General features: G+C 39.4%; 2 protein-coding genes across 3 annotated transcripts; one reads left to right on the plus strand and one right to left on the minus strand.

Annotated features, from left to right (window-relative positions):
- Window positions 1-112: 112 nt before the first annotated feature.
- Window positions 113-3,191, minus strand: CCT3 (chaperonin containing TCP1 subunit 3). The gene is made up of 4 exons (XM_043421893.1): window positions 2,970-3,191; window positions 2,799-2,860; window positions 887-2,024; window positions 113-737 (listed from the first exon to the last, which is right to left on the minus strand). Exons 1-4 carry the CDS (start codon window positions 3,004-3,006, stop codon window positions 322-324), a joined length of 1,653 nt encoding a protein of 550 aa, XP_043277828.1. The 5' UTR covers window positions 3,007-3,191; the 3' UTR covers window positions 113-321.
- Window positions 3,192-3,573: 382 nt separating this feature from the next.
- LOC122412417 (centrosome-associated protein 350-like) lies at window positions 3,574-19,071 on the plus strand. 2 transcript variants are annotated; one of them, XM_043421895.1, is made up of 9 exons: window positions 3,574-3,932; window positions 4,145-4,309; window positions 4,938-5,576; window positions 5,822-9,108; window positions 10,222-10,385; window positions 10,726-10,892; window positions 11,024-14,462; window positions 15,229-15,261; window positions 16,161-16,243. In XM_043421895.1, the coding sequence occupies exons 2-8, from the start codon at window positions 4,208-4,210 to the stop codon at window positions 15,231-15,233; spliced, it is 7,803 nt and encodes a 2,600-aa protein (XP_043277830.1). In that variant the 5' UTR covers window positions 3,574-3,932; window positions 4,145-4,207; the 3' UTR covers window positions 15,234-15,261; window positions 16,161-16,243. The 2 variants fall into 2 exon arrangements, with proteins under 2 accessions (XP_043277830.1, XP_043277829.1); XM_043421894.1 differs by lacking the exon at window positions 15,229-15,261 and adding an exon at window positions 16,341-19,071 and having other exon boundaries at window positions 3,583-3,932.
- The last annotated feature ends 94 nt before the right edge of the window (window positions 19,072-19,165 follow it).

Genomic DNA, 19,165 nt, shown 5'->3' on the forward strand with positions numbered 1-19,165 from the left:
GAGAAAAATTAAAGTGACAAGTGTTGCCATGGGAATGGAATATAGTTTAAAAAATCGAGTTGATTCTCCCACTGCCAGAAAAATATTGCAATATTTACGAAAACACGAAGTATTCTGTGAATGATAATCTTTATTCTGTAAAAATGCGGAATATCGTGAACTATCGAAGAACGGCGAAATACACAAAAGACGAAAAATAGGTCGCAACGGTTAATCGATGAGTAGATGCAAAGAATAAAAAACGTGGTGAGGAAGTATCAAATACGAGCGTTGCATCTATCAATTGAAGCGTGAGATGTCACCGGATGAGATTAAAAAATTTTACTCCTTCATCGATTCTTCGGTGACTTGAGGTTGGGCTGGTTGATCATTTTCAGATCCCTTCTTCTTCGTGCCGGAAACGATGTCGTCGATTCTCAACAGAAGAATCGCCGTTTCGATCGCAGTTTTGTAAATTTGCAATTTAACGCTCAACGGCTCCCAAATTCCACGTTCTTTCATGTCCACCAAGAGGCCAGTCTCGCCGTCGATTCCCCACGTTGTACCACCGGCAGCGTGTTTTGCACGGAGCGCCGTCAATGTCCGAATTATATTCGCGCCACAATTCTGCGCCAATGTCCTCGGAATTATGTCAAGAGCATTGGCTATCGCTTTGTACGGCCACTGCTCGACTCCAGGGATACCCGAAGCTTTCTCGTTCAAGTACCGTGCGACTGCCATCTCAACCGCTCCGCCACCTTGAAATTAAAAAAAAAACAACATTTTATTTTAAAGATGGCGAGCTCAGATACAAAGTTTAAACGAAGGTGCTGATACGAAATTGGCAGATAAAACGAAAATAATTAGCATAGAAACTAGAGGATTTTGAAATGGAGGTGAAACTCACCAGGTACGAGCTTCGGCTCGATAAGAAGATTACGGGCGACGTGAAGAGCGTCCTGCAAGTTCCTCTCAGTTTCATTGAGAACGTCTTTACTAGCGCCACGAAGAATAATGGTACAAGCCTTGGGGTCTTTGCACTCGGTAATGAAGCAGAAATATTCATCGCCGAATTTTTTTATCTCAAAGAGTCCAGCACCAGTGCCAACGTCTTCCTCGCGTAGTTCTTCGGTGCGATTAACTACGGTAGCACCACAGGCGCGAGCAATTCTGTTGTTATCGGATTTACGAACTCTGCGAATGGCAGAAATGCCAGCTTTGAGAAGATAATGTTGAGCCAGATCAGAAATGCCCTTTTCAGTGAAAACGACATCAGGTTTAACGGCGATAACTTCGTCGCAAATTTTCTTTATGTTTTCCTCCTCAAGCTCGAGGATTCTCGTGAAATCGGTGTCCTTGAGGACCTCGATGTTAGTTTGAGACTCTCCCTTTTTGTACTCGAGCGGGCAATCGAGAAGCACGATTCTTGGATTTTTTATGCAACGTTTCATTTTCGGATGAGTCACGTCCTTGTTTATCATAACGCCCTTCAAGACGCTGCTCTCCTCGATACTGCCACCAGGAATTTTCTCCACTTTTGCGTATCTTTTGATATCGATTTCGCGACGTCCGTTCTCTTCCAACATCACTGTGTGCACAGCATCCAACGCGATGTCGCAAGCCAACTCGGACCAACGACCAATGAATTTTGTTCCCACGCAGGATTCCACCACTTCCTTGAGCTTCTTTCGATCCGTACGGTCCAGTTCGAGACTCAACTTGTCATTCAATACTTCTACCATGTCCTCTAGGGCTTGCCTGTATGCTCGAATTATGACCGTTGGATGCATTCCTTGCTCGAGGAATGGTTCTGCGCTAGCCAATATCTCCCCAGCCAAAACTATTACCGACGTTGTTCCGTCACCCACTTCCTCATCCTGGGTCCTGGCTATTTCAATCATTGATTTTCCAGCTGGATGCTGCACCGTTATCTCACGAAGAATTGCATTTCCATCGTTCGTCATGACGATACCACCCATTGGATCCATCAACATTTTTAACATTGCTTGCGGACCCAAACATGTTCTTATCACATCTGCGATGGCCTGTTTAGGAAATAATTCCCAATTATTATCCCATGTTTTTTGAACTCATTTTTTCATATATAACAAAAAAATTTTCAAAACCCTTATTTTTTCATGTACCATGCAAGGAGTAAATATGGAGTAAAATCAACTTTGGATATATTCAATTTTATTCCTGGATCAAATATGTATCACTTATTAAACGAGTGAAGATGAACAAAAATCAATAATTTCATTTTTTTACACTATAAATATGAAGTTATTGAATAATATTATTTGAAAATTATTCATTATTGAAGTGTTCTAAGATTTCTCATTAATATCATCCATCATTTTTATTAATTTCTATGTGAATAAAAAATCATGTTCAATTAATTCTGCTCGATTAATGAATTATCACAAAATTTTATGTCATGTTCAACTATTTCGTCCACTTGGTTCAATGGCTCTCATAGTATTCTAGGTTTTCGAGGAAAAAAAAACAGAAATGACCATCTTTGTTTGGAGTTACGAGAAAATTATCGAGTGAATTCGTAAGAGCTGTCTGCAAACTAAAACCACATGGTTTGATTGAACTTTGTTTGAGAAATAAAAAAACGAATAAAGGGCAACGGTTTTGCGGAATGAAATCCAAATCGTAATTGTTCTTTCAATTTCAATTGTATTTACGAAGGTTACACACATGAGAAAACGTCTCGCGATGTCGCATGCACGTGGGCGTGCCGGTGCTCGTGAATTCCTTATAAGGAGAAGTTGGAGGAAAAATGGAGAAATAGAAAAGAAGATCGAACTCACCTTGCCCGCTTGGATGTTTTCCTTCTGGACCTTTTTGCCAGAATCGCGCTTCGTGTTTTGGCCTGCAATAATCGATGGAAAATTCATCGTGTTAATTATATGACGTTGAGTACCATGAAAAATAGTACCGGAGAAACAAACGAACGTGCAAATATCGGATCTTCAACTCACTTAAAACCACGATCGGAGCTGAACCTGGCCCGAACATTCTTCTGTTTTCCTTGATAGTATCGAAATTCACGAAAAAAAATCTTACATCAACGAGAAAAATGAACGCGTTACTGTACCAGACGAGAATTCAAAAACCTTCAACTCGGTGAAAAAATAACCCTCAAGTTCCAAATAACGATAGGCCCTGACTCGCTAGAAACATGAATCACGCGACTCTGAACCAGTCAGAGATTGGGAGTTACAAAAAAAAATATATCGTGGGCATTGGATTTTTAAGTTTAATTCCCTTTGTGTCCGCCAGTGTTCTATACTCGTCTCTCGATCGGTAATAAAAATGCCATCATTCACAAAAAATTTTAACATAGAATTTCATAATCTCCGTGAACTCAGTCAACCAATTCTTTATGTTTGACTTGTTTTTAGTATGAATCGTTTGTCCAAAAGAAAAATATAGCTTGGGAATAATTATCCCATGCCATTATAAATGCGATTACATATACATTACCATGAGAGGTGAGCTTTGAATCATTGCGCTATCTATCGCTAAATTTCTAAAACATCAAAGCAGATAAATCACTTGTTCGAACATACTTCCATGTCTGCGTTTATTTTTTGTCCGCGTTTATCGAGAAACGACGGTTATACACTTTTGTAGCCAGTTTTGCCGACCGTAGCCGTCGAAAATCGAACGCACTCTTGGTCAAGTGTCATGCTGGTTACATATACGTGGAAGTGTTGTTATTAAAAGTTTGCATTTTATATCGGCAATTACAAATAAACTAACGAGGAGAAGCGGGCGAGTGTTTCTCGTCAAAATGTGGTTGAGTTTCACGATTAATTGTTTTTCCGTAACGTAGTTTATCGTTAAGATTTTTTTCTTTCTTAAAACCGTGTTGTTTATCGATGTGTCCGCGAATTCAGAGTCGCGTATGCTGAAAACTTGTCCCCAATGTACGAAAAAACGTGAGTATTTCAAGTTTTTATCTTTCCTTTCACTTTTCATCTGCCCCTTATAAATGAGAATAAAAATTCCAGCGTACAAAATAAGTTCGGAGACATTTTGACGAAATTCCGAATCCGGCACGTCAAATACAAGCTTGCCTTGATTTTGATATTCGTGTGCCCAATCCAAATATACTTCTTAACTTCTTTCTTTATCTTATCTCTATGTTTAGAGTACACACGATATGAAGAATGGCGCGATTCGCCAAAGACGATTTTATTAGCGATATGCGAATATGAAGGGCAGCTCCAGCGGAGATCAAGTCCAAATCCCACAGAAGTATGTCTTTTTTTCCGATCCTGAGACTATTTCTGAACGCGCCAAAAAATCTAGCGCAGTGAGTAGAAAATATTTTCACATGGCTCTGTAAAAAGTTGTAATTAATCGCATGCATGATTTAAATTTGTGATATTTCATAAACTTTTGATAACTACGACGCTGAAGTATGCAACGTTGGAGTCCAACGAAATGATCGAAAAAACATTTGTAATTCACCTGTTTTTTATTTTACGAAGTATCGGTGCAGGTTGAAAAACTACGGATTGCAAATTCGGCAGGGAACGAAATTGGAGAATTACTGAAATTATTGGATAGTTTTTTTTAGATCATTTCGTTCTACTCCAACGTTGCAAACTTCAGCGCCATTTGATAACTATTTGTGAGAACGAAACGGAAAAAGAATTTGTGAAAACAGTCTTATGCATTTGTTTTCTTATGGATTTAAAATATTTAACAAACAAGCAAACGAAGCAATTATTTCAAAAATAGAGGAAATTGAACATATTTATACTTCATTTATTGAAATTTTACAAATATTAATCAATAATTATTCGTTAGTAAAAGCCTAACAGTAGGCTGTATTTTGAAATGTTTTGAGACGATAATAAAATATTTGTGAAAAACACGATTTTATTCTCTACAATACATTGAATGGTGATCATAACATTGGGAACATTAAATTTCAGATTTTACGGAACCATCAGATTGCCCAGTTGAGGAAAGAAAGTGAGAAATGTGGTAATGAGGAATTATACAACAATGTAGAAAAACCTGCGACAGGGGCAGATCGGAAAAACGTTGACTCATTTTTATTTGACCAGCCAGTGAAATCGCATCCGTTTACATTTATCTCAGCAGTAAAACGAAAATTAGCCCTGTCGGCTTACAATGAAACATCGAAGAGAGTTTACAATTCGATTATTTCGAAAACTGCAAAACCGCTGAATATTGAAGCAAATGAAACGGAGGAACAGTGTCTAGAGAGTTTGTATGAAACAATACAAAAAATGGATTTCGTAAAGCCTCTGAAAGTTCCCGATGTGAAAATATCACCGAAAACATTAGACTACGCATCGAAAGAAACGCCGAATGTGCGAGATTCCTCCAGCTTGAAAATTTCTATATCACAAAAAAACGAAAAAGGCTCGAAAAGCGCTGAAAGAGTTCATCGTAAATTGGATTTCTCCCTGTCGGAAGGTCACTCTCTGGTATCGAGTGATGAGATCGAGCCTCTTCGTGCACCGGATGTCTCCATTTCCCCAAGTCTTATAAAACAAAAGGACGTACGCGACAACTCGCGCGAAAAGGAAAATCGCAATAAAGAGGTTAGTGATTCTTAATTTAAAGTTGTCAAGGTATCATAGAAAATCAATGCATTGACAATTTGAAAAATTCGAAATTCGAAAAAAGCGAACTTTCAGGATTGTGGAGCAATTGGATTTTTAGTTGAAAACCTGTAGAAGTGATTTTTGGAAAAAGACGAAAGAAGCGCAGAAATCTCTTAGAAATTCAAATTTTTTCACCTGTAAAATGTTTTCGTCGATAATAATGTTTGATATTTGTGTTTAAGCATTCCTCTTCGGTCTCTCGTCCAGAGAAAGTGGTAACGAATTTACTGAAGAGAATGAAAAAGGACGATGCCTTAGTAACGAGAGCGGATGAAACGTCGCTGGATTCTACGAAGAGAGGGAAAAGTCCAAAGCACTTATCACGAAAAGAAGGAGGGGCGGAAACGAAGCGTACAAAAACAGAGCGGGGGTTGATTCATGGGGGGCGGGAGATTGAATTCGGGTCGAAAAAACCAAAGAGTAAAAATCCGGGGATCTCAGTATTGAAAAAAGAGGATGAAAAGAAAATACGAGGAGTGTACGGTACGAAGAGTGGACGGGATCGGTCGTTGGAGTCTCGGGGTCGAACATTCAGCAGCGAATCGCTTCCGGATAGATTTTCAAAAGTATACGAGAAAATGAGTGCGAGAGATCAGGCGCGAATATTAGCAGATGGAGATGGCAAGTACAACGACGATTACGAGATTTTGCACGCGCTGAGACAAATCGAAGAGCACAAGCAAAAGACCTCGGTCGACAGCAAAACACCAAAGAGCTTAGGAAGGTCTTCGTCGCAATCGACTAGCCAAAAATCGATCGATCAACCTGCCAAAGAGCTGCACAAAAGAAGTCTGGACCGAGGGAAAGCATCGACGAGCAAATCGCAGTCTCGGGCGAGTGAAACGAGCGAAGAACTGGAAAACCCTTCGGATTCGAGCAGCAACAAAGTGCGTAACACGATCGATTTACCTCAAAACTCTAACGTTGTTACGCAAACTTCGAGCGAGACGACACCAGAAGAGATCGTTCTCGATCCCGCAAAAATATCCTTCCGGGATGACAGTTATTCTCAGCAAGACGAATTCTGCGACCTCGTTACACCCGATATGAATTTAAACGTGCGTACAAAAAGGCGGAAGCAGAAAATGAACGAGAGCGAAACGGAAATAGATACAAAAACATCGAAACACCGAGCTCGAAGCTTGGACGCGGACTCCCAGAATTCTGAAAGCTCCTTCGTTCATCCGACCGCGTTGCACATGCAATTCCAAGCGGAGCTTCATCTATTCGACTCTTACAACGAATCCCTGCGCCAAGTTGAAGGCGTCGAAAAATGTTTGTACAACGCGAAAAACGAGAGGAGCAAAGAGCTCTTGGAAAAGCAACGTTTGGTCAACGACGAGATGAGAAAACATCTTTGCGCGATGCAAGCCGCCGAGTCCGATACGACGGACCCGATGAGCCCCGAAAAAGACAGCGATGCAGGCAAGAACGTCGTAACCAAATTGTGTACGAAAGAACCGGAAACAGACCCGAAAAAACATCGCCAAGATTCCGAACCGAGAGAAGGCAAACCGGATGTGAGGGTCGCCGAGACCCAAACCCCCAACGACATCGCAACGCAGACGGAGACTCGCTCGAATCGTCACACTTCGATCGATCGAGCAAAATCATATCCTTGCATAACTTACGAACGGGGTGATTTCCACAAATCCGACATTCCGGAACTGTCCCTCGGCTCCCTCGAGCAATTCGAGGATCTTGATAACATCGAAGACGTTTCGTTGCCTGGCAAAATGCGAACGATGTCAGAGATAAGTTTGCACGAAACAACGTCTTCGATAAAAACTGAAACGGGAACGGAAATTAGTATGACGACGAGGGACGTGACGTGCTCCTTCAACAAATACCTCGACCTCGAAATGGCCCAATTGATAAAAGATGAAAAATTGATGTACGACAAAATCGAGATGCTATTCAAGTCGCGGGAAAAAACTCTTAACGACCGGACCAAGAAGCTCGTTAAATTGGAGGAACAAAAACGAGCTTTGAGGGACACTGGTCAGGACAGTCGAATAAGCAGCGTGAAAAAAAAACAGCGAGCTTTGCTGCTTAAACTTCAACAGGAAAAGGACGAAATGAATCGACTCAAAGAACTCCACAAAATAGCAAGTCAGGAGAGAAAGTTGATGCTGCAGAAGCAGAGAAACATGTTCAATCCACAGATGTCGACGAAAAATATCCTAACGAAGTTGAAGAGAAGCGCGGACTGCCAATCGCCGAGAAGATTGTCCGGGCCGATGAAAGGGTACGATATTAGGAGCAACAGTTCCATGAGTTCGCTCCTCGAGTCGGAAAAGGCACAAATCGATCGAGCACAGATGGACATGAAAGTTTTGCTGTCTGACAGCTCGTACAGGGTCGAAGGAAAATCCTTGAAATCTGATCAGGACACTTCTCCGCCCGAGAAACTCGACGCTTCGAGCGATCGAAGATTTCCTGGTATTCTCGACTCAACGAGCCTCAACGAGCTCGAACGATCGACCGATTTTGTTGAGAACCTGCTTGTTTCACCGCAGAATCTCGAATCGAAGACTCGCAAGTTTGAGGAAAAAATGCCCAATTCGAGGAATTATTTGTTGAGACAAAAGCGATTGTTGAGCCCTGGGCAGATAGTTGAGAGCCAAGAAGAACCCTCCCTCGTTTCGAGGAACAACGAAAACGTGGAAAACGCCAAGTCAGAGTCTGACACTCTCGTCGAGGAATTGTCGAAAAGGTCAAAAGCTCTTAATCATGAGAATCTTCAAGCTTCTGGACAATCGAAAGAGTCGCTGCATCACGAGAATAACCAGCAGGAAACCGATTCCTCTCGTAAATCGAAAGCCCTTCAAGTCAACGAAGAATCACTCTTACAAGCTTACAGATCCTCCAAAAAGTCGGACAAAATTCCCACCCTCGAGCGGGACGGATCGAAAAAATTGCAGCAACATTCCCACGAGGCAAAACCCACGAGCAAAAGAAAAGGTGGCAAAAGTCTTAAAACCAAGTCAACATCGAACGTTCTAAACGAAAATATTTTGAGGACGAGAAACGACGAATCGAATAAATCAACGAACAATAAACGAACGAAAATAGACAAAGATTCGGCCGAAGATCATTATCAAAGCTCAATTCTCGAGGAGATCGATCTCAACGAGAGCCAAAATTCCCTCCAAGCTCTCGTCAAACACTCGAGAGCTGTCAAAGACAAAAATTATAAACTTTTGCGTGACATTGCTACCGAACAACACGAGACCAAGGAAAATATCGCTGCTGGTAACATGATGGACAGAAGCTTTGACATTCGTGACAATGACTCTCGACGAGACGATACTGACATACAAAATCTAGGAAATATCTCGACCAGATCACAAGTTAGCACCTTCACCATTTCCCGGCATAGCTCCGGTGACAGTGAGAAAGGGTTCTCTCGATCAGTCGTCATTAGGGCTCAGGATCATCGATTCAAAACTTCCAAAAAACTCGAAGAGTACGTATTTTGATTTTTTTTCCGTTTCTACTAACGGACTGTTATCCTTCAATTTCTTTTGTAAGAAATCATATTGATCACTAAAAGTAAAATCATATTGAACACTTGTAAGTTTTTTAATTTTTTATCAGTTCAATTTCCAAGATTAAGTAGCTTTCAACGAGAACAATGACGAGAAAACTGAAACCAATAAATTTGATGCACTAAAGTCTTTCGATTCAAACGAGTGTATTTTTCAAAACTAATACATTCATTGTACTTGAAAGTAATTTCATAGTTAGAAAAATTCAGTAGGATCTTTCAAAAGAACTCGAAAGTTTAACAGGTTGTTGGAATTGGGGAAAATTCAAATGCAATATTTTAGATGAAACAGAGATTTGAATTATTGGATTTTTAATGGTTCTACCTTGTTTTTCAACGGCCATAACACATTGTAGAAAAATTGACAAGCTTCTCAACCCATGGCGATATAAATCACCTTCGATTCTGTTAAAAATCAAGGATTTGTCGATATTGAACTTCGTCAAGCATTGATATTGCCAGCTGTGCTTGTAACAACGATAAATTGTAGATTATTTTCATTCATTTGCATGGAGAAAGAGAAAATATTCTTGAAGCTTGATCTTGCAGTTTAATTTAGAAAATAAATCTTTTCCTTTTCAACTGTTGCAATAGAAAATTGAGAGCAGCTTCAAAAGCTTAAACAAGAATAATCATGTTCCGAAAACCTAGACTTTTCAGGGTCAAACGCACGATTGGATTCTTGGATTTTCATATGACGTTAAGATTCTGGGAAAATGATCTAGAAAATTGAAAAATCTTGTCGTGAACGAAATTATCGGCGTGTTGGCCCAGAGTGTTCTAATAATAAACTGAAAATCGCGTATTCTTGATCGAGCGTACCATTGTAAAAATAGATGTTGAGCGGTACGGTTTGTCTGCATCACACAGGTCGGTCACGGTTTGCCAAGTGCACCGAGTAATTCGCGAGTACTCTCGGAAATATCGTCTTCCAAATTTTTGAGTATTTCATTCGATTGGCTCTTTGTCAGGTCGTTTGAACGCATAATAATTTTGAACAATCATCGTAAAAAGAAATTTCGTTTGATACAGAGCTCTGAATGCCCGGGAAGCTGCACTCGTCGCTCGCAGAAATTGCGTTGAGGACTGGATCGCTTGGCATACTAAACTTAAAGCCGAAGAGTGTCGCGTTGCTCGCATGGAACAGGCTGCATTCAAACTCGTCAGCACCGCGGCCAATGCTCTTTCCCATAATGGTAATATGTTTTTGCATTTTGATTTTTACTATAATCGCAAAATTCAAATCGACGAGAACTGACTTGCATTTATTCGTTTGAAAGAATTATATTCTAACCCAATTTTATTTATTTTGAGTTTAAATGAAAAATGTTCTATTTGTTTTTCTGCTCACAATTTCTTGTTCCAAAATGTTCTTAATTAAAGCTTGTTTTCTGCAAAAATGTGTAAAGAAATTGGAATTTGATGATACTAGACTTCTCAAAGATCGGTACCGAATTTTTTTTAAAAATCCCGTCAAAAAAATGTAAATACGAAATTTTGTAAAATTTTTCAATTACTAACATTTCATTCGTATAGACACGACTATGTCATCCGATACGAGTGACGTGGAAGGAAGGGTTGAGCTTTTGGCAGAAAAATTAGCCGAACGACGGGTGGAAATGGCGAAGTTGAGAAGAGAAACGAGGAAGCAAGCGAAGCGGAGATTAAAAGCGCTGGAATTAAATCTATTAAATCAAATAAAGGTAATTGATATGCCCGCATCAATGTTAATCCTGTTTTCATTACCGAATCTACAACTTGTGCGATATATTTTAATTGTTACGATGGATTTTTTTTTTTTAATTTTTCCACTTCGTGCTCTTTTCTGTGTCAGAAATACGACGCGACCATAAACGAGATGCAGCTCAAATTGGAAAATCAAAAAGGCGCGATGAAAGACAACGAAAAGCTGGCGATAGAGTCACGGTCAGTGGCTGACTTCAAAGTACCTGAAATCCCTTTGAAACGTATACAAGAATTATACAAAAGCAGCGATCTTTTGAGATCGAGATCAGAGTCCGACCTGATATTTTCACGGGGCACTCACACGGGGACGAGTGAAAATTATTGCGTATCGGAGAGTCCCGAGATCGAGAATATTTACAAGACATCGAGTTTACGCGATGAGAAAAATTCGAGCTCGTCGAGGATTTCCAGTGCGAGAGATTCCCGATCGAATCAAAGCGCGGAATCGATTTTGGAAGAGGCGGATAAATTCGCTCGAGCGAATACGGAGAAGAGTTCCGAAGCGTCGAGCGATCGGGAGTCGCGGCTAACGAACGTTTCACGATCTCACGAAAGCATCGAGTCCGAAGATATCTCGAATCTCCGAAAATCCGTCACGAGGCTAGACGAGCCGGAAATAATGACAGAAGAAGCAAAAACAATTTCGATGACGAAGGACGGTTCGCCAGAAATTTCTGAAGCCATCAAAACACCAGAAACTGAAGGCAAAATATTCTCCGAAAAACTCGAATCCCTCCATTTGACGAATAAACATTTGAACGACGATATAAGCTCCCTAGAAAACGATTTGAAAGCTCTTTCGCAAATGATGTCGGAATTCAGCAAAAAATCTGACGACAAACTCAAATCAGGCTCGCAAATTGAGCCCGAAAAGCAAGAAATTTTCAAAGTTGTCGATCTCAGCCCCAAGAACACTTCCCGCGACGTTTCCGAAGAAATTTCAAAATCAATACGGACCGAAATGGATAAGGAAATCTCGAGCGTTTCTGAAGACCTGAACGTTCCAGTGTCTTCGCGGTCCAAAGAAATTATCCAAGGAGATTCGATAGTTACAGAAATTCCGGAAGAATCAAAATCTCCTTCGAACGTTGAGGAAGAAATAATCGACGAAGTAGACGAACTTCTATCGAATGGAGTATCCGAAGAAAAATTACTAAGCATGAAATCCGAAGAAATCGACTTCGAAGCTCGTAGCAAAGAGATTCTCAATGTTATCGAAAAATCCATTATTTCGGAACACATCGAAACGCTCAGTCCAACTTTAAAAGACGACGATCTTGAGAAAAGCATGATGGAAATTTATCAGGAGAACGAGGAACTTTCGCACGATTTGAATTCTCTTGAGGGCGATATTCAATCGATTTCTAGAATAATATCAAAAATGACTGGCAGCGAGAAGGATCCCAGAGAGGTTGCGGATCCTTCGGAAAATTCTCATGAAGCAAGCAAACACGAATCCCAAAACTTTCCACCCTTAGAACTGAACGATCGAGTAAAATCTCCGGAAGATGAAGTAATTCACGATCAACCGAAAGAGAGAAGTGTCGACGAGGTTGAAACTGCTGTATTCAATGATTCTGCGTCCACGAATGCCGTTGGTTCTCCACGAGAATTTCTACAGCCTGAAAATTCGCTTAAGTCGGTAGAATCCGAAGAGCAAATAGCCGAAAGCATCGTTGTTTCGATTCCAAGAATTCCCGAAGAGCAGTTATCGAAAAATCAAGACAAAGAGGAAGAAGAGGCGGAGAGTATCGAGGAGGAAATCTCTGAAGAAAATTCTGTTTTGTCGAGAAAATCGAGTGAAACTTATCACGATGATGAGAACACGGAAAACGAGCGAACAAACGAGTCTTCGTTGGAGAATTCGGCGCACGAGGACAACGAGGAGCCGCTGGAAAACGACGAAATTTCGCAAAGCAAAGTATCCGAGGGAAATGATTGGACGCGATCGGATTCGTTCGAAATTGCGGAAAAACCGAACGAAATTTTTGAGGATTGCGAGAAATCTTTGCAGCTCGAAGCGAGTATTTCTGTCGTTCCTTCCGAAATGTCGGTTATGAATTTCAGCGAAGAATCCCGGGAAAGTGAGCACCACTTCGGAGATCGCCGCGAAGCGGAAAATTTGAGCTGCGAAATGGAGAACGTTTCGATGTTCCTTCCAAAAGGCGAATCGACGACGATCGGGTACAAATTTGAGGATATGGTAAAACCCGATTCAACGCAAGTCGACGAACTCGATGATATCTTGGATATAATTGCGCGGGAAAGCGAGCAAAACGAAGATCCATCGTGTGTTCCAAAAATAGTAGTCACAGCTGAGAATGAAACGGAGATCGAAAAAATCGAAGCTGCGATTGCTATTCCTGAACGAATAGTTCCACGTCCGACCGACTTAAATCTGACCGCGGAGGTCGAGCCCGTTTTGCAAAAGTTGACGGAGATTCTTCAAGGCGTTGAGAGAAATATTGCTCTCCGAAGGAAAAAAGGCAGTGATGATAGTAGCGAGAAGAATGAGATCGAAAAAGCGATTTTTTCGGAGGATCTTACGAGCAAAATATCGAGCCTCGAGATCGAAAAAATGGGAGATCAAGCTGAGGATCTTGAGACTTTCATGTCCGACATCGTCCTCACGAATATTGATCATCAAGCCGAAGAACCAAGGATTAACGAGAAACTTTTGAACGGTGAAGAAATAACGAAAAGTCTCTGTGAAACTTTATCCAATGTTCCTGAAGCGGCGACGAAATCTCCTCGGGCCAACGAAAACGAAACTACGATGGTTAAATTGGCCGAAAAAACATTCGAAATCCTTAAGGATCCCGAGTACGAAGACATCTCCGAGGAGAGTCTCGAGGTTTCCGAAATTCTTGATCGATCGGAGAGCCACAGATCGAGCGGGAGTTTGTCGAGGAACAAAAAGATTCCGGAGAAATACGAGAGCAAGCAAAAATCAGAGGACGTTTTGAGGATTCTCGATGAAATATCACAAAAATCGTATCCCCGTTCGGACTCACGGAACGATCAACATTTGAATGACGTTCAAATTTCGGTACAAGTTTTCGGGAGCGTTTCACCGGGTTTTACGAACAAAATTCATGCCGGTGAAGAATTACGAGGACAAATAATCGGCAGTTTGCAGGATGACGCTAAATCGGTAGAAATCGAAATCGTTGCACTGGAAAATCGTTCCAAAAGTCGTGAAAATGAACCTTCCGAAGGGGACAACTTGAAAAACGATTTACAGAAATCTGCACAACAGGGGGAGGAATTTTTGGAAAAACCAGAAGTGGACGAGTCCTCTGAATCGAGCGAAGGAGCCGATACGCCGAGAGGCGTTTCTGAAATAGAAATGGATTCACCCAGAGATCCCAACGAATCAAGACTCGATATCGATGCCCTTGACGACGATTTACTCAGCATCACTGACACGACCAAACCTGCGATCGATCCAAAGAGTGACTTCCCCGTTACGACCACCGTCCTGAGCTCCGAAAAAGATATCGAAACTATGATCGACAAATTAAAAGGTACTTTCGACCTCATTCTTTGTTCTTCTTCGATCGAAGTATATTCAACTCATTATTTTTATTCATTGTGATATGTGTGCGTGTATATGTCAGTGGTATGAATATGAACGGGAAAAGGGAAAATCCGAAACTCTTGACTTCAAATATAACGTTGAATGTTGAATTGTAAAAAGACTTTTTCGTGAGTTAAATGTTGAATGAGAAGCGAAGAAAATTTAAGCGATGGTGAAATATTTCTGACGCCCAATTTCTCATTTCTATTTTGTGACTTGATAAATATTTTATCAAAAATTTAACCATTTTTTGAGACGTTAAAAACACTCGAATGCTTAATTTTATTAAAATTATAAATCCATCGACTAATTCCTTCAATACTTTATGGATATTTGTCAAAATGATTATTCATGAATTGTCAGGGAATTTCTAGAGTCTAGTAATGTTTCTGGGAACTGTCATAATTGAAAAAAATGTGAAGATTCAAACACAAACCGCCTGCAATATTTCGCATAACTGCTATTTGTAAATTGTTGCTGGGACACCGAAGTGCGATCGATGTTGTTGGTTGTGACAAAGTTCATATACTTGAGTGTATTACCGACAATCTTTATGTACATTCGAAACAATATTCATACTTGAAATGTCGACACAACACACAATATTCGTTTTCATATATTGTTTCTTTGATTTTTCAAACTTATGAAATTGGCTGTTTTGTCAGATGCCAAAGCATTGCCTGGTATAGCGATATTATATTGTTTATTTTCAGAATAGCAAAGTCGAGATAATATTTACCCTAAAGGTAATTCTTTCTAACACGAGAAAATTGGAATGAAAAGAACATTTTAATGTTCACTTTGTATCCAATTCTGTGTCGCATGAATGCTCGATACGTGAAAGTTTATACATTTCTTTAAGTTTGCACTTGAAACAACCTCGCTAGTATCAAGGAGTTGGGCGATTTTTCATTAGATGAAATTATCAAAAGAAATTGGCATTGATACGTTTTTTGGTATTGAAATAAATAAGAATAAAGCCTTTTATTCGAAGATGAATTTCGTAAATAGAAAAAAAAATTTCCTTCGATGCTCGAAGGGATTTCGAGATTGACGTCGATGCAAAATTTCAGAATGAGAAATCCTCAAACTTTGAAATTTCTTGATATTACAATACACTCTTGAGAACTAATTATCCCCCTTAATTCCTTTACAATTTTGAGAAGGCGAGGGGGAAAAAGGATGTTGAGTTTGCATCGTTTGTAAAATTTGTAAAGATTCCTCCAACTTTCCATTATTTGTCGTGCTCGTAGGAAATCAATAATTCTGTCAAAAAAATTAATCAAATTCAAAAATTTATTAGTTCGTTAGAACATCCAGCTGAGTTCCAACGATGCAAACCAACGAGCCCCCACTAATACCAAGAAAAAGAAAGCTGTGAATGAAAACTAACATGGAATGTCATCCATCACTCCATTGTACAAAATCATTTTTGTGCCTTGATTATTCATATCCCGTGTAATATTTTTCCATAGTTTTGTCTTCGATCGTAAAAAAGCACCCCATTTCATCAATTTGTCGTTAAATCCACAGCCCTGTGTCCTTCGAAGTAACGTAAATGATTGTTTTGCTTAATCATTTGATAAAAATAAACTTTTTTATTTATTTCGATTGTTAATTGAAAAATGTTTTATTCGAAATTCAGCCTCGCTGGAGCAACCGGGGTTGGAAGTTGCCGAACTTGAGGCCAAGTTACTCCGGATAGAGCAACTGCAAATTGAACTTGAGGTAAGTTTTCCAGTACGATCGATAAAATTTCGATAAAATACCGAAACAGTCGGAAAATAGGTGCAATCCGAATATTAATACAAATGGATATTTACAGATAAAAAAGCTGGAAGCAGAGGAAGTATCGTATTACATGAGAGAAATTCCAAATAAGCCACCCCCGCCTTACACGCCCCCAGGAGGGGGCAGATTATCAACGCCTCAAGTTTCGCCGACGTTGCCACCGGCTGTAGTGCCTTCGAACGTGGATGAGTTAACGGCGTTTACGGAGAAGGCGACGGAGTTGATATTCAACGCTAAAAACTCGGGGCAGGACATAACGTGTCTGGAAGCACCCCCGGAAATTTATCAAATGAGCAAAGACAACAACGAGTCGTCGAAACAAGACAGACGGATTTACAACACGTTCCTCTTCGATCTATGCAAAGAAACTATTGCGGAGCTTTATCGCACAGAGTACGAAAAACCCGGGCCGAGTTGGACAAAGCCGAACGTGAAGACGAAAACGGCCATGAAAATACCAAAAACAATTGAAGAATTGAACAATTACGTCAGCAAAGAAGTCGCCACTCTGTTCGGTTTCAAGACTAAATTACAACGGGAAAATATGGTGATGCGATGGAGTCGAAAACGCAGGGATCGCGTCGACGAGTTGTTGGCTCGAGAAGCACAAGCCGAGGAAGACGAATGGACTAAATTTCACCACGATGAATTGGCCGTTAAAAACGAACTCACCGTCGCCATACTCGACACACTTATACTCGAAACCACCAATTGTGTTAAAGCCGTTTACGCGAAGAAACGAAAAGTCGTTCTCGCATAGCTCATTCACTTTTACCACCTCTTTCTCTTTATTCATCTTTTCTCTCTTTTTATATTTCTCTGTTATTGTTCATTCGACGCTTGTAGAATTTTTTAACCTCCCATTGACCCACAGGATCTTTATTTTCACCGTTCTCATTACTTTTCTTTTTTTTTATTCATTGTTATACGAATGTTGTAATAGGCTGGTTCCTATGGAATTGCGGAAAGTCTTGATTCTAACGAATTTTATTGGGCAATCACTGTCTCATTGATATCCGCAAAAACGAACCAGTTCATCCCTCCAACCGGAGCCAAATGGTTTCTATTATTAACGGATTACAGTCTAATTATTCAAAACATCGTTTTTTTTTTTAATTTTTTATTATTGAATATCATCCACAGGCGTTCTGATATATGAAAAAAAGTGATTGGAAGTTTCCAAAATAACTTTAAACGCATTTTCCTGAGGTCATGATTTTTTTTTCATACAACGTGTAAAACAGCTCGTAAGTTTTCCAACATTGTTGCATGATTTTTTTTCACATTCATCGCTATATTTCTCTCCTTGATTTTTAAACGAAATGTAGAATTCGAAAAGTACATAATTAGTCAAGTTTTGAAACGAAATGTAGAATTTTTGTGGAAAATTTGACACTTCAGTGTGATTGTAGAAAACTTGTTACTCTGACTGTTCAAAATAATCGAAAAAGAGGAACAACGCTGCAAAGGAAATAGTTTAGAAAAATTGACGACATTTTCATACAAAAATATAAAATATTTTTGAGTTACAAAGAAAAATCATGCAATGGAATAGTAACTTTTCGTATCGGAGTTGAGTTTATTGGGTGATATTTAGAAAAAAATGAAATTGATTTTTTGAAAAGTGTAAAATTCCATTTTTTAAAGCAACGATAAGGAGTTCGTGCAAGGAGGAAAAAAATACCGAAGTAATAGACTGAGGTCGACCACTTTTTCATTTCACTTCTTTTTTTTCAATGTTCATCACATTTTCAACAACGTGTTCGAATACTCGATGGTATTAAAGAACTGATGTTTTTGCATTTTTTTTTTCGTTTTAAGAAAAAGAAAGTTTCGCGTTCTTGTGAAGAAGTGTCAAGAGTATAATAATCCCGTTCTGTAAAGTATTCCAGACTTCGAAGAGTCATGCTCAATTACTTGTTAATGTAAACAAAATTTTTCAACCGTAAGACTGAAACGTTGGGGCCATTGAAGATGAAACAAAATAAAAAGAATAAATCGAAACGAGTTTGGGAATTCTCGAGCAGAATAAAACGACAACGAAACAAACGAAATCTTTATACGAACTATAAATTTCACGAGTGACTGAATTGGAGATAGAGAGAACTCCGAGGAAGACAAATTTTTTCTGAAACGAGCTTCTGATTTTTGCAAAAAAAGAATATTAAGATTCGTCTATTTGAAAATCGTATAGTAAAGAAGCTATTTATTCATCCGATTTTTTTCGTCGACTTCAAAAAAATAAATGTCCGCTAATTTTTTAAATCCGAAGCTTTTTCCACGAGTTATTTTTTATGATCGAAAAATGACGAAAAAAATGAATTTCTTAGACAAGTGAATCAACGTTGAAATGATTGGTTCTGAAGTTTGTATCTATTATAATAATTTCATGTCACCGATTGTTATTTTCTTTCATTATTAGAAACATTAACCGTTGAATCGAACCGGAAGTGGCACTGCGTAGACTTAATTTTTATGTTCGTGGTTGTGATGTAAATAATGTTTAGCGATTGCGTTAACCCCTGTCGCAATATTGTTTGTTTTTATTATCAATTTTTTCGATCAATTTTTCATTCTCATTGGAGGAGAATGGAAAATACGAAATGTAACTCTTTAGGTTTGGGTTTCAGGCGTTATTGCAGTTATCTCACCAGTATAAACTGTTATCGACGATAGTATACGTACGTAGTGTTGGATATGTACTTAATTAATGACTTATAATATATTTTATAATAAACTTTGCGAGAAAAAAAAATCAAAGCGAATCGACGAACTTTCATTTTTCCTCCACGATTCTTGGCAGCAAGTTGAAGCAGTTTAAATACGTCGCTTATCGACTCGACTGGAAAGAAATTTTAA

The sequence above is a fragment of the Venturia canescens genome, chromosome 6, assembly GCF_019457755.1.
Source record: "Venturia canescens isolate UGA chromosome 6, ASM1945775v1, whole genome shotgun sequence".
Classification (NCBI taxonomy): domain Eukaryota; kingdom Metazoa; phylum Arthropoda; class Insecta; order Hymenoptera; family Ichneumonidae; genus Venturia; species Venturia canescens.

Bases quoted from the DNA above. Each gene is read 5' to 3' on its own strand.
- LOC122412417 (XM_043421894.1), top strand. From the start codon at position 4,208: ATGAAGGGCAGCTCCAGCGGAGATCAAGTCCAAATCCCACAGAAGTAT. The intron at 9,109-10,221 runs GTACGTATTTTG...CGTTTGATACAG, and splicing joins ACTTCCAAAAAACTCGAAGA to AGCTCTGAATGCCCGGGAAG. The intron at 14,463-16,160 runs GTACTTTCGACC...TTCGAAATTCAG, and splicing joins TATGATCGACAAATTAAAAG to CCTCGCTGGAGCAACCGGGG.
- CCT3 (XM_043421893.1), bottom strand. From the start codon at position 3,006: ATGTTCGGGCCAGGTTCAGCTCCGATCGTGGTTTTAA. The intron at 2,025-2,798 runs GTGAGTTCGATC...TTTCCTAAACAG, and splicing joins AAAACATCCAAGCGGGCAAG to GCCATCGCAGATGTGATAAG. The intron at 738-886 runs GTGAGTTTCACC...TTTAATTTCAAG, and splicing joins CGAGCCGAAGCTCGTACCTG to GTGGCGGAGCGGTTGAGATG.